At 46.4% G+C, this 15,694-nt stretch overlaps 1 protein-coding gene across 3 annotated transcripts in view; it reads right to left on the bottom strand.

Annotated features, from left to right (window-relative positions):
* The window catches only part of TMCO6 (transmembrane and coiled-coil domains 6), a 197,664-nt gene that overhangs the window by 113,157 nt on the left and 68,813 nt on the right, over positions 1–15,694 (bottom strand). For all 3 annotated transcript variants that reach the window (XM_078653435.1, XM_078653437.1, XM_078653436.1), the window contains one exon: positions 9,607–9,781. In XM_078653435.1, coding sequence (XP_078509561.1) covers positions 9,607–9,781 — 175 coding nt within the window. The remainder of the gene's footprint in view (positions 1–9,606; positions 9,782–15,694) is intronic.

Here is a 15,694-nt window from a genome sequence, read left to right as displayed (position 1 = left end):
ACTTTACCTATGGAAGTGGCGCAGTGGACTGCTTGTGCACAGTAGGAGCTGGCATGCCCGGGGAAGTACAGCGGGGAAGACACGGCGACAGCGGACCCACCCACCTCAGGCATGTGGCAGTGGAACACCGCGAACATGGGGTGGGACCGACACACCATGCAGCCAGCAGCACAAGACACACACATGAGACATGGGGGAGCATCATTTGGGCATCCACAGAGGTTATTTGCCGATGAGCAGAGCGGGTCCATAATACAAGCGGCCCCTGCTCAGCAAAAGCCACTACAGAAGGTAGCCGGGAACATAGATACAGCACAGTACCGAACATAACGCAAGTAGCTTGGAGGTCCCATACATTTTAAATACAAAAATAAAAAACAGAGGGGGCAACTACAGCGGCGCACAACGTGAGTGGCTCGAAATCCCGCATTCTACTCAAACAAGAGCGCCCCCAAAAAAAGAGCGATTCAGAAAAGGGGGTGGTGATGAACAGAGTGTCTGAATTAAGCAGACCACTCTTACCAAGTCCAAAGATCAGGGCTTGATCCATCACCGTTTTTTAGCTCACTGCACCATCCCAGCTCAGAACCTTTGAATCCTGATGGTGCAATGAGCAGCAGTGTCTTGCCTCTGACCTGAGGTAAACTGAGTGGGGACATGTTTCACACAAGAGCAGCTGAAAGGAATCAAAGGGCATACTCACTGCACACTAGGCCAGGTCCTGAAGGGGCATGTGGGGACAGCCCACAGAGATGATGTGGCCTGTAGGACAAAGGCAGAAGTCCAGGCTACATGCAGACTACCAGCTGTGGACTACCCCAGCTAGTGTGACACAACCCAGCTGCAAACGGTGCACCAGAAGGGACAGTCTGAAGGGCAACGTGACCTGGTTAAGAGCGAATCAACTTCCTTTTTAGCAAGGCCAAAGCAGCGGCAGGACGCTAGAGCAGCAGGGACAGCCAGTTTGGCGACGCAACCAGTCTGCTAACAACTATAAACAAAGGGCTCAGCGATGATGGTGGAGCCTGGCAGCAGCAGACATCAAGATGAGATAGATGAAATCCTGAGAGCAGCAAGGGAAGCAGCTTCCACCCATGGAAAAGAATGGCGAACCAAGCGGACAGCGCAGCCCGGAAGACTTCAGCCACAGCAGTGAGCGCAAAGAACATCGCGAAGATCGCCCAGAGAACAGCGGAGCCTAAAAAGCAGCAATGCAATGCAAGTAGGCCAATAAGAAGGATGTTGAAGACCTAGGGACAGCGACAGACTGTGAAAATCGGTACCAGGAAGAGATCCAAGCCTGCAAATGGTGAGCAGATAAGCGGAACTGTACAAACATACTTTACATCGTTTGTGCCCCTGCTATTTGCCAACACCGGGCGGTGGCGGACACGCTGGGAGGGAACAAGGCAATAGCTCTCGGGTGTCTGGGAACTAACTGTGGGGGCCAGGCAAGCGCAGCAAGCACACCCCTGTAGGTCCCACTTGGGGGCCAATCAGCACCCAACTTAACTGAAACACCATCTACAAGCAATACACCCCCACCACTCACTGAAGTATGGGGAAGCGCAATAAGAGACAAGGGGCAAGGCCAGGTTGACACCAGAGACATACAGGAGGGGCACACTGGGTGACCTATATATGGTTACCAGGGCCACAAGTTTAGCTAATCTGATATTCTTAGTAGTAAAGTTAAACACTTGGTGCAAAGAATTTATAGACCTATCGCTCCTGGAGATTCAAACTAATGGGTTGCTACATGTGTCAGAAAGGACACGGATAAGAAGAAGAGGGTGCGAGTCAGGAAGAAGAGGAACTTTGATAATTGTCTGGACCCATTCAAGAACATGGCATGTATTATAGTAGAATATTCACCCACAGCGCAATAGACTTATGATTGTATGAATCTGAAATACAAGAAGCACAGAGGCAATTTGCGGCAGATGCTTAGCTTGACAATTACAAAGGTTGAGGCTGAAAATGCAAGTGCACCCAGGCACGGAAACAGACGAAGATGATGAGTCGGGTTACAGGCATAACATGATGGTAGCCAAGGAACTGGTTAGGGAAGTCCGAGCAGTCCTTTCCCAGGAGCCATTTCAAAGGGCAGCATGACAAACAAATACTTTTTTTAAGCAGAACACTACACAAGTTGAAAAGGAGTGCTGCCAGGAAAGGGCTCCTGAGCGGCCTGTTTCAAATACGATGAATATGAATGCACCTGGGGGCCATCATGTAAATTCAGGCACGTGTGCTCCAACTGAGGGGGCGGGGAGCACCCAACAGCAAACCGCAAAAAGGGTAGGTGCACAGAGAAAGGGACAAGAAAGAGAAAGCCAGAAACTAGTAGCTCAGAAGAGGGTGAAACTCAATGGACATAGGGGGAGACTTCCAGTTAGCTTGCTCCTCCATCAATACCCACAAGCTGAGGGAGTTAGCTAACTGAAACGACAACGAGACAGACATGTGTCTATTGTACGAAGTATTAGAGAAGGGGTTAAAATTCCATTCACAGGTCACATCAATGCGGGAGCTGCAAAAAACCTCAACTCAGATCTCTAACGGAAGGTTCAGAATAAGAAGGAATTGGGTAGAGTAGAGGGTCCCCGGGGTGCAGTACACCCACAAGGCTTGGTGATTTTCCCTTTGGGGGTGGTACCCAAGAAAGAACCTGATCTATACAGACTGATACACCACTCATTATTTCAATAAGGGGAGTTGGTAAATGATAGGACCAACCCAGAAGCCAACGGTAGGGCATGCGTCAGTGGATGATGCAAATCGATCTAGTGTGTGCAGCCGGGCTGGGAGCCTTGATGGCAAAGGCGGACATTGAATCTGCTTTCAGGTTCCTACCCGTGCACCCAGAAAGCTACCACCTCCTGGGCTTCAAATGTGAAGGGGAAACATATTTTGACAAGGACCTTTCTAGAATAGACACTGCACAAAAAGCACCCGGACAGGGGAAAGCTCCACTAGCTGGACAACTTCCTATTAGAGGGTAGACTGGAGGGGGGGTGGCACAATGCAAACGCTTGTTGAATGCCTTTCAGCGGCTAGCAGGTGAAATAGGTGTCCTACTGGATGCAGACAAGACAGTGGGGACCACAACAAAGATCGTCTGACTGGGCATAGATTAGACTCCATCGCCAGCACGTCCCGCATGCCAGAAGACAAGGTACAGGACATACCAAGAGGGATTAACCGCATGCGCGCTAGCGGTTTTCCCGCTGCGCGCTGCGATTTTAAAAATCCCGCGTTACATGACGAGCTCAGCTCGTCATCCGCGTAGCGCAGGTTACGCTCATGACGAGCTGAGCTCGTCATGAGCGTAGAAGGGGTTAAGGCACTGGTAGGCAAAGAAAAGGCTGCATTGGTGAAGCTGCAAAAGCTCATAGGAAAACTGAACTTTGCAGCAAGGGTGATCATGGCTGGGAGAGTTTTTGCAAGGCACCTCACCCAACTAACTAAGGGGCTTCAAAAGAAACACCAACATACAAGATTGGGATCAGGTGCAAGGCAAGACCTAAAAACCTGGTTGACATTCCTGGAATATTTCAATGGCGTGCTCATATGGAGGAAAGGTTGGGTGTCAGAAAGGCAAATTGCACTGTGCACGAATGCTGCAGGCAGACTCGGCTTTGTGGCAATCCTAGGAGATAGGGGGTGCATAGAAAATTGGCCCCCGGAATGGGCCACATCTGGACTAACCAAGAAAAAAACATTGCAAGAGTTATTCCTCATAGTAGTAGCACTGACACTATGGCAAGGGAGGTTGAGAGAGATGAAGCTGACCCTATGGTAGGACAACCAGGCACCGGTGCACGTAATCAACAGTGGGGCGGTTAGGTGTCCGCAGGTGCTGAAGCTCTTAAGGAACATGGTAAAGGTACAATTAACAAGTAACTTGAAGTTGAGGGTAAGGCATGTCCCAGGGGTCACTAACGCTTAAGCAGATGCACTCTCCAGATTCCAGAGGAACAAATTTGGTAAGCTGGCCCCCGCAGCGGAGCAAGCAATGACCCATTTCCCAGACGAGCTCTGGCACCTGCCGGATGTGATCTCTCCAAGCTAACAGAACATGCCCTTGCAACCAATACAGTGCAGTAGTACACGACACACAAAAACAGTACAGACAGATATCAGATGGATGGGGTAGTATGGAATGTGCTGGGATCAGCTGGGGGCTACTTGGGAGAAGTTGTACAAGGAGCACGCAGCCAAACTGGACCTGGTCATTGTGCATTTAGGAGGAGGGGGCGGGGGCCTGGCCCAACTAGGCAGAAAAGCTGCTAGGGTGCATGAGGAGCGACATAATCATGGCTGCCAGATTATTTGGCTACCTGCCTGATATGGTTAGAAAGTATTCCCTGGCCAAGATGGAGGGAAGCCTGGTCTGCCCGGGCCGTGGATAAATCTGGAAAGAAGCTCAACGTGGGAAACCATCAGGCATGGCCTGATAAACCAGAGTCACCCTGAATACTTCAGCAGCAATGGGGTGCTACTCTCAAATGCAGGAACGGAGATCTTCTGGGCCAACCTACAGGTTGCCAAGGCTCTGGCAGGGTGCAAATGGCAATGACCAACCAAATGGGGGAGCTGCTGCGGACATAAGCCCATGAACAGCGTGGCGGTAAAGGAGATGAGCTTACGGATGGTGTGAAAGGCCATACATGACCACGGTGGGGTGGCAAACCAGGCTACTTACATTGGGATGCCTTACGGCAGGGTAAGGCGGTCAGAAATGAGGTACACAGATCACAGCACTTGCAGTTCAAACCTGTTGAACGGCGTACCACCGTTTGCAGGCGAAGGTAGTACGTTTAGCCTAAAAGAGATTGTGGGGTTATCCCTGCACTGAAAGTAAATTCCAGCTCAAATACTTCAAGACATCGCTGTCAAAATGATTTATGGCATGATTTATGACAAGCCAGCAATAAACCTGTCTGCTTGATTTATAGCATGATTTGTGATTAAAGGATTAGCAGTATGGCGTGATTTAGACAGAGTCTTTAAAGTTGATGACAATTAGAATGACTGTGATTACTTTATGACATGCAAGCACACTGTATAATGTATGACCTCAGATAAAGTTTACACATGATACATGATGTGAATCCCTTTGAACAATAAAGTGGCGGCCAAATACTTCCAGACACATACAAATGGTGAAGTGCTTCATAAGAATGGGAGTGGCCGTGTGCGAGGTTTAAAGTACGCATCTAATTAATCTGCAGTTGTAAAGGGTGCGTTGGTGCCGGTATTGGCTTTAATTGATGGAATCAGTGAAGTTTCCTGATAATGCAAGTATTAAATAAAGACTTACCTATTCCCAATGGTTTATGTCACAGACTGGGACCTCTTAGTACTGAAAATACAAAGTCATTATTCTCCACTGCACCAACCAGGTTTAAATTTTGTGACTTTCAGGTTATAGATACAGATCTCTGCAGGACATTAAGTATTAAAGGTTTCATAATGTAAGAATGTGCTTTTCCCATTGATTAATATAGCATTATAGCCCGCTGTAGAGGGCTATATCAGCTATTAAAGACCCTCTCCAGCGTTAAAGGCCCGAACCGAAAGCGAGGGCCTTTAACAAGGGAGAAGGACTTTAATAGCCGGTATAGCCCGGCTACGAAGAGCTATAAGGCTATTAGAACATTCTGCCACTAGAGGGCAGAATGTTCTAACAAAAAAAAAAAACAAAGCCTTATGGGAGCATGAGGGGATTGGAATTCCCTCAGGCTCCCTGAAGCCTTTGTTCACAGCCAGAGCTGTGAACAAAGAAAGATTGGAATGTTGGAACTCCAGGCTTATACCAGCCATTATAAGCCCAGAGCACTCCATTGTTTTCAATGGAGCTACCAACATTCCAATGTTCTAACTTAACTTACATTTATTTTTCATTTAAGCTGCGCATTATTAGTTACCTGAAGGTGAAAGACCAAAAAAAGTAACAGAATGTTGTTAATTTTAGCCATGGCTTTGACCCGCCCCCACGCTTCCTCACCCTGCTTCCATTTGGGCACAGCATTACAGTTCCCATACTTTTTTTAATGTACTTCGATCACTGCACTGCAGATACTTCAGGAGCAGAGTGACTTATCAAAGGACCCCCTTAAAAAACAGCTGTGACAACCACTGGAGACCGGAGCACTAGCAGTTTTAGATGCTCATTTCCAGGGTGGATTGTCCTCTCAGGACCTGGTCCAGCCATAAGAAAAAATCACGATATTGCATCAGGAAGCAGCGATGTCAGCATATTTTTTAGGTCTCAGCTAGCGTAGGCTGCGCACATGCGCAGTCTGGCTGGCGAGATTTAATAAGTTAGAGTACGTTTCACTAGCAAGGTTAAGCCCCACCCCTCTTTTCCATTGGCTGACGTCACTGTTCATGCTAAACGGTGGCCAGCCATTGGAAAAGAGCATCCTGTGACGTACTCTTTTAGAGCTGTCCCTTTCAGACTGGCTTCCTTGACTTACTGCTGTGGTAAAAGGTTTCTTATCTTCTTTATGGGTCCAAACAGATGGCCCCATAAAGAAGATAATAAACCTTTTATGCCAGCAACAAGTCAGCCCGAGCCCGTCCAAGTGGGACAGCTCAAAAAGAGAAAACTCGGCATCGTGGCCAGCGCTTGTCTCTTGCTTCGCCAACACAATACAGATCTACAAGAAAGCAAGCAAAAGTTGCGACGTATATCAGTTTAATGCAAGTAATGTGGATTTGTGACCAAAAATAGAAATATGTTACATTTGTTACATTTTGTAAGCTTGCTTGAAATATACATTGAACAACAGAATTAATAATTACAAAATATACACTGACAATAGCAGCATATTTTACAATATCTGGGTATATAGGTGCTTCATTTCAGTTTTTACGCAGAACTAAACCGCCGAGCACAAGACAAGATGCTCCTCTTTCAAAACGTTCGGTACACAAAAGGACCGCCTTCACTCTCCTGCGTGCCTCGGAGTTGCCTGTTTGTCCCTTTTCTATGTTGCTGACAGCGAGACCTTGCCCGAAGCGACTCAGACACGCCTCCACTAATATGTACAACTCACAGTAGATCTTTGGCTCTCCTCCTTTGCGGCGAGTACCCTGTTACCGATTGATGCTTGGGCACTGTGCACCACTGTTAAGGTACAACAAAATAAACTGTTGAATAATAATTGAAGTGCTTTTACAACTAAGAGTCAGTGTTTTCAAACACTTGCGAACTTATCTTTTCGGACTTTTTGCCCAATGTTCCTTTAAGTCCCACCGAGTTCTCCCCTTTGTTATTAATATTTCACTGTTATTTTTCTTTAGCTTAGTTGTAATTTTGCGCGTTAAAACATGCAAAATTTGTCTCTTTCAGTGTGTAATTGAACCAAATAGTTTCACTTGACCAACCCCTTACTTCTATGATTTGTCTCCGTTACTTTCGTTTTGTTGTTAAATGTTCGAGTGATGGTTTACCCCCCGCCTGTTCCTTCTTAAATGTTGTTCTTATTTGACTTACAAGTACAAAACGACATTAACATCAGTTAGGGGGATGCACTGAAGTACAGGACTATTGGGTCAAGATCCACAACAAGATCCGAGAGGTGTTGGGGGTGGAGATAGCCCCGGATACCAGACGTTGCGTCCTGAATGTCTGGGAACCCACGGACCTGAACTCACATGGGAAGCAGTGGGTGACCCTGGCTTGTATGATAGCTAAGCGCAACATTGCTCAGTTGTGGGGCGCCAGTCAAGCGCCCCAGATCGGTAGGTGGACGGAGGACCTGGATTGGTGCATGTACAGAGAGAGATCAGTATATGTTGCTAGGAGCTGCCCAGGGAAGTGGGGGAAGGTTTGGGGAGCCTGGAAAGCTACCGGGGGGATATCTGCCATCCGCCAGAAGTTTGAGATGTAACAGCGGCGTCGGAATCCCTGTGATCCCAGAATGTTATTATGTATGTATTATCTGCTAGTCTAGAAATATATATATGGCAAATGTGTAACTTCAGATGTCACCTGATGCTTTATCTTTTGATTTTGTTAATAAAAAGAATTTTTTTTTTAAACATCAGTTAGGAGACCAAAGACGGCTGTCAATGTAACACACATGGCTAATTTTCTCTGTGATTTGCTAGCTTTCTCTAGTGTGGTGTAAATACGTTTTTTAAACACACCTGCCTATCTTTCTTATTTGTTTTACAAACCGAGATCAAGATTTTATGCTCTAATGCAGTTGGCGTTGGATTGGAGTTCAGTTAAGGCTTTATCTCTCATGATTTCTCAGTTCGTTCATCTTCAGTCTTCTGGATTTCGCACATTGACCGGGTGGCGACAGACTGCTAGTTTCATTTCATAGTGCCTTTTATATCGAATTTAACACCTTCATTCTCATTGATTAAGAACATAGATTTATTTTCGGGCTCATTTGAAAGTTTCGATTTGCATCTATTTTTCTAAATTTAATTGGCGCACCTTAAGCATTGACAAAATAGGTCAGAAGAGCAAATGAAAAAAATAATATAAACCGAAGTATGTTGTGACCAGTAGGTAATTATCATCATTAGCACTCACTTTGTTTCAAGAATTGCAGCATTTCTCATCAAGACTACTGTGACTTTCCCCTTCTTTAGCGCATATTATCTCGGTTTAATTAAGAACAGCCGGGGTGTCCCAATAGCTCCAGAAGAGCTTTAACTATGTCGAGGCAATTGCCACTTCGTATATAATAATACTATGTGGCTGTCCTGGAAAACCGCAACAAATCTGTCTTTTCTCAACTTAAGTAGGTAGCCATTTAGTAAAGCAATATCTTGAATGTCAGCAATCGTTTCAACTTAAGGCGTAGGCGTGCATGGGCCAGAGATTGATGGTCATCTTCACATGTGGATGCTCAGATTTATAGAGTCTCCCTCAGCACACCTAACTCCTTTTAGCGCATGCACAGACCTCCAGGCATGTGTTTTATTTTCATTAGCACTGCCTAGGATTACTTCGACTCCAATGGTATTGTCACTAACAGCAAAGCATGTGCCAGGCTTCTTACACATACCGTAAGCATTTTAAGAATGTTATATCAAAATGCTAAAATACTGCACAAGTCCTGAATTTGACTCTGTAGCACACAAATAACTCCTAAGCTCAGGAACAATTGGGTATATTTTTCAAACAATGCAATAGGTCTTGCCTTTTATTAATTTGAAGCCATTCGTTTTGCTATACAATACCATTAGCAAAGCAAATGGCTTTAACTTGACCAAAGGCGAGACCTGTTGTATTTTCAATGCTTGTTTTATTATGCCAGTAATGGAAACTGGTCAATAATAACATATCATTCACTGGTGGTATAATACAAGAAAACAGGAGGGTGGAGCCCCGTAACCCATAAGGGTGAGCCACTACTGATAAGACCACTTATTTAGGAATACGCACTTTCTGTTTTGCTCATCCAGAAGCAATACATGACAAAACATGATATGTAATAATCATAGCTAATCCGTCCTTAGAAGGGAAATATGGAGCATATTATGCATATAAAAGTACAGACACCAAATGCCATAAGTGGAAAAAACAGAATGATTCATTTACGCCAGCACCCTGGTCCCATCATCTCAAGTTACCCGTCAGGTTGTTGAGGAGCCACAGGCACTCTGAAATCATGAAAGGATGCTGCTGTAGAAAGATCTTCATGAAGATAAAGATGGCGCCCAATAGCTGCCCGTCCTGGATTTGCACCTGGCCCACTTCATCCTCTGCCAGCAGATTTCCGAGGCACCGCAGTGCAGGGCACAACAACTGGAATACCAACAAGAGCTCAAAATTAACATCAGATTGAGAGAGATTATTCTATTTAGCAGACGCAAGAACTCTGCAGCGGTATCTTGCATGAACGTGTTAACAAATGTTTATAAAACCAATGGCGTAATATGGTGATGCCGGATTAATGTTAGGTTGACTGTGGGCACGCGCTTTAGAGAACTGAATCAAATCGGATGGGTTGCCATTTGAGTGTTTACAAGTCAAAGGGATGTTTTGTAGTGATTTAACAACAAGGAACTGGGTTAACAGGATAGAAAGGTATATCATATTTTGTGGCAGTTAGGATTGAGGCAGAGGTCATCAAGAATGATTATTATTATTTAGTAGTAGTAAAAAGCTTTATTCGATTTTAGAACTGGATAAAATCATAAAAGCAATCAGCATATTATACAGTTTCATCGTACTTAACATAAAAACAAGCTAAAAATCATATTAGACAATTGAGTTACGATTACCGAATAGAGTCCGTTATAACTACAGATAGTGAAATAAAAAGTTTGGGTACCGCCGGTCAATGGTATATTTTCAACACCAGAAGCAATTAGACAATTCAAGACTCCATGAAAAAATATTATAATGCAACATTGAGACTATGGTTGGTCATAGGTACATCGTATTTTAAAACAATTTTTGAGAAACATAGCAATACTTTTAGCATTAGAAGCAGTATCTAGATGTTGTAGAACCAGAAACGCGGGTCGGCACCTCCTTAGTCCTTGAGCTAGCAATATTGGAAGTAACCAGCGTTTGCGTGGTAAATCATAGAACTTACAGAACAGTACTACATGGATGTTAGATTGTTCCGAGATACCATCGCATGGACACCTAATAATTGAGGAAGACCAATCTTGTCTCCTCGGAAAGGTAAGCAGACGAAAAAATGTATTAAGTCTAAACCGTGTCAACATATATTTTTCATAGTTGGTCAAACTATACGTTAGATACGGTTGAATACCCTGATTACATTGAATGCTTAACAAGTGTCGATTTGAAACTTTATTAGATTCATAGGCTAAGCGTAGCTCTCTTAGATGTGACAGACATGTTATCTTCAGGGTCTTTCTTGTAATTTCAGATAAAAGTAACGGTTCATTAAAATATATAAGAAGATTCAAGTCCCTGAAGGTATCATGTACAAAAGAGAGCCACGGAATGTTTGACCAGTTGTGTAGGCCCAAACAGTCTAAAATTAAAGCACGGGTTAAGCAACACTGTTCTGTTGTCCAAATGCGGTGCCACAATAGTATTGGCTGAAGTTTTATATAATCAGCTCTATAGTCCATTCCCAGTTCAATATGACAAGCGTATGTTGGGGAACGCTGTGAAACGGCCAACAAATAACAGATCAGGGTATTCTCCACCCTCTGCAAAATATCGACCGGTACATAGTGTAAATTATCCTATCCTCAAATGTCAGAGGTGTACGCAGTGTCTTATGTGAGAAGCAAGGTGTGACAAGGAGTGGTGGACCCCCAGAACTGACCCTATGATGCCTCCTTCGTTACAGACGACTCCTTGGGAAACAGACCCGGACGAACAGGAAGAAACAGAACCCGGTACCTTTAACTGGGCGTTTTCTGAGGAGGAGGCCCGACCTCCAGTACACGTCAGAGCAGCCGGATTGGACAAAACCCAGGAAGCATGGTACGGGGCGTGTGACGTCACCCCGGTGGAGCAGGAGAGGAGCGGAGAGCGGAGAGGAGGACGGAGCGAAGAAACCAGGCGTATATCGGAGAAAGAAACGGAGGAAAGCGGAGAAGGGTCCCAAGGAGAGCCAGGAGGCCAACGACACCGCGAGCCGCCGTGCCATACTCCCGGGGGAGGAGTGTGGCTTGCTCAGGTACGGCAGCGTATGGCAGCCTGGGTGGGAAGCAAGCGCGTGTAGAGAGTGTAAATAGCCCCTTAGTCCTCCCCTCCTCGTGTTTCTTTACCCCGCGTGTACCCCCTCCCCGTCTGTACTCACAGTCCCACACTTGCACTGAGTGTACAGCATCACCGGTGATCCCATATCGCACAACACGGTCCCGAGGTGCACGAACCCCCAGAGGACAGTTATACTAACGGCCCTGTTTCTGTTGGTCTTCTCTTTCCTAGGGAACCCGGAGCCTATGAAGCTGACGCATCGACCGGACAGCCCAGCGGAGAGCCGCACTACGTCAGCAAAGGGAAAACACCTCCAGCCCCCAAAACGGATCCTAGTCATTTCGCCAAAGAAAGACTGACTTTCAGGACAAGAAGGACCTTAATGTTGAACACTAAACGGGGTATCCCAATAAAACCAGCTTTGCGACAACAAACTGGTGTGTCTCTACTCCCTGACCCACCAGCCAGCCCCACACATGGGTGAGTGGTTGTGCAACGTTTTACCAACTAAAGAAGGGCAACGTGTTCCTCCTTTCTTGCCCCATTAAAATGAATTACACACAGTACATACCATTGAAAATTGGAGCTTTCCTCAAAATGACTCATTACAGGGTTTCAAAAGAAATGAAGGATAATTAATATTTGATCTTACAAATTTCGATGAAGCCAGGTATTCTACGTTTAGTTACAAGTAACAAAATTGTGCTACGAAGAAAAAACAATGTTAATGCCTACTGCTTTATTTTGATTTACCTTTACTTCACTTATAGCATCCAGAGAGGACACAGTCTGCAACTTGTATGGCCTTTTACAGCATTCCAGCAGTTCAGAAAGTACTTTTCAAAGGGTTAAGCATACAGCTTAAATGGGTTTATCTTAAACCAGTAAGGGAAGCCTATCCACGCGAGGAAAACGATAATTTTCCAAAGGAAACAGTGCAGTATTCAAACTAGGATGGCAAATTCCACACGGGCTATTGCGGAGAACGAGAAAACCCCTGTGAAGAGGAATTAAACTTCGCGCAACTCATTTAAGAATGCTATGGCACAGATGCCTGAACAGTTCAGAGCGACCTCAACTGACTCGGAGAGCTCGAAAAGAGGACCATGTATCTTTCCCTAAAAGGAAAACACGAATTATGACAAATAAAAAATGTGCACAATGCAGCCTCAAATTAGTTGCTTGACGCACGTGACACCACATGAAACTTTATAATGAAAGGAGAAACTATGTGGTAAACTGGACAATTACTGAGTAACAGCGGATAAAGCATTCCTACACTCAACTCCAGGGAAGAAATATAAATTCAAGCACTCACCTCCTGCGAGAGCAGCAAAGAAGAAGTAGGACTGACCAGTACTGCAGTATTTATTGCGCTGCTAATGACGTCACAAGACAGACTACGAGTTCATTACCACTGGATGCATTTTGTGGAAAGGTTTAACTTTATTGACTTTTTGGAAGCCATATTAAAATGTGCTTGAGGTTATATACTGTTTTTTTCTTTTCTGCTAGAGTTTACGGTACAGAAGAGGAGTCATAATTGAGCCTCAAGTCTTGGAATAGCATTCATTATACCGGTGTTCTTTTATTTCACCACTGCCTTCAATTTGCCAATGGAATATTAGTTTGATTATTTGAGGCAACAGCTGTTCATGGCGCCAGCCCACTCTGAATAACTTATTTTAGATGATGATCAGTTAAAAGTGCTGCATCACGGAAACCACTGATTCTGATCAAGCTTTCTGTCTGACAGGGACACATATACCACTAAATTGAGTACTAATCTGCCCCATGTGTCCTGACAGAGTTCAAATTACAATATCTCCAAAACTGGTTGGACAGTAATTTAGCTAGCCAGACACAGGAATAGAGTAAACATTAAACGTCAGGGAGCAACTAGAGAGTACGATACTGGTACCCCATGGCACAGAGAGAGTCAGGAAAAGCAGGCTGACCTTGGCGTTTTCATCTTGAAGTTCCAGATGACCGACTGCTGTAGTTCTCACTTCCCAGTCAGCTGACTGGGGCTGGCCTGGTGTCTGAAGCAGACACAGGCTGGAAGGCTGTCCCACACTGGTCCTTCCTTGCATATGGGCTCTGTTTTTCACCAGGGGAAGTCGGTCATTCCTCATTACAGATGTTTTCTAGCAGATTATGAAGCCATTACGCTGGTTCCCCGCCATGCAGTTCAGTAGCAACACTTCCACTCTTGCTCAGACTTGGTCCTGTCGGGTTCAGGGAGAGAAGCCACCTGCAAAGGTTCCACTTCCTGATCCCCATTTCTAATCGGCACTGCTGTGCAGACATTCCTTGGTTAATAAGTGACCAGTACTTATGACCGGGCGTGGATATTACACAATATGCAATTTTCATATCTTGAGAGGCTTCTGCAGTCTTTAGATTCATAACTGCAGCTTTATGAGCCTGTGGCCAGGTCTTGTATCAATGTAGTCCCGCCTGAGAGAGGGGTTCACGCAGAAGGAGCAATAGGGTTGGGAGGGACTCTATCAAGCAGGGAAACTACAGTCAACTTTAAGGAGCTGGAAGGACAGCATCAACCAAACTGGAGGAGGCATCGCCATCGTCCACAGAAACAACATCCGCATCACGACCAACTCTGACGACACCCTCACCGCCGCCGAGCACCTTCACTTCCAGATACACACCGACCCCAAGACCACCCTCAGAGGCACTCTCATCGACACACCCCCGGGACCATGCACACAATTCAGCGAAGCCATCGCAGACTTCATCAGCCCGCACGCCCTCACCTCCTCAGACTACATCCTCCTAGGGGACCTCAACTTCCACCTGGAAAACAACAATGACAGCAACACCGCCGCCCTACTGGACAACCTCGCCAACCTCGGACTCAAGCAACTGGTGAACACCCCCACCCACTACGCCGGCCACACGCTTGACCCCGTCTTCTCCTCCAGCAAGCACATCTCCTTCAGCCACTCCACCGGACTACACTAGACTGATCACAGCTGTGTCCACTTCAACTTCAGGAGAACCACGACCCATCACCACCCGCAACAGGTTCCCCGCAGGAGCTGGAGCAAGATCACCGCCGACCAGCTCACCACCTCCCTCAGCCAGAACCCTCCCGCCAACACAACGGACCCCAACGAAGCAGCCCGCAACTTCACACAGTGGCTCACCAACTGCGCCGATGACCTCGCACCACTGAAGAACCCTCCCAGCAGACCCGGCAGCAAGAATGCCTCATGGTTCACCAACGAACTCAAAACCTCCAAGAAAAACTGCCGCACCCTCGAGAAAGCCTGGCGACACGACCAGACTACAGAAAACATGAAAGCCCTCAAGAATGCCACCCGCATACACCACCAGCTGATCCGCACCACCAAAAGGACAACATTCAAAGAACGACTGGACAACAACACCCACAACTGCAAGGAACTCTTCAGCATCGTCAAAGAGCTATCCAACCCCAGCGCCTGCAACAACGACATCACACCCTCGCAAGACCTCTGCAACTCCCTCGCCTCGTTCTTCCACCGCAAGATCGCCGACATACACAACAGCTTCAGCGCACAGACCATGCACCCAACCACCGAACCAACGCCCCCCACCACCACCCTCTGCAATTGGACCCCGGTCAGCACCGAAGACACCACCCGCACGATGAACACCATCCACTCCGGATCCCCAACTGACCCCTGCCCTCACCACGTCTTCAACAAAGCCGACTCCATCATCGCACCCCAACTCCGGGACATCATCAACATCTCCTTCGCCACCGCCACCTTCCCGGAGAGCTGGAAACATGCCAAGCTCAGCGCCCTCCTGAAGAAACCCACCGCGGACCCCACGGACCTCAAGAACTTCCGCCCCATCTCGCTCCTCCCTTTTCCTCCCAAAGTCATCGAGAAAACCGTCAACAAACAACTCGCCGCCTTCCTCGAGACAAATGGATCCCTCGACCCCTCACAGTCCGGTTTCTGAGCTAACCACAGCACCGAGACCGCCCTCATCCCAGCTACCGACGACATCAGATCC

This window comes from Lissotriton helveticus, chromosome 7 (assembly GCF_964261635.1).
Source record: "Lissotriton helveticus chromosome 7, aLisHel1.1, whole genome shotgun sequence".
Lineage (NCBI taxonomy): Eukaryota > Metazoa > Chordata > Amphibia > Caudata > Salamandridae > Lissotriton > Lissotriton helveticus.
Note: the sequence above shows the minus strand (reverse complement) of the source record. Positions and strands in the feature narration are given on the sequence as shown.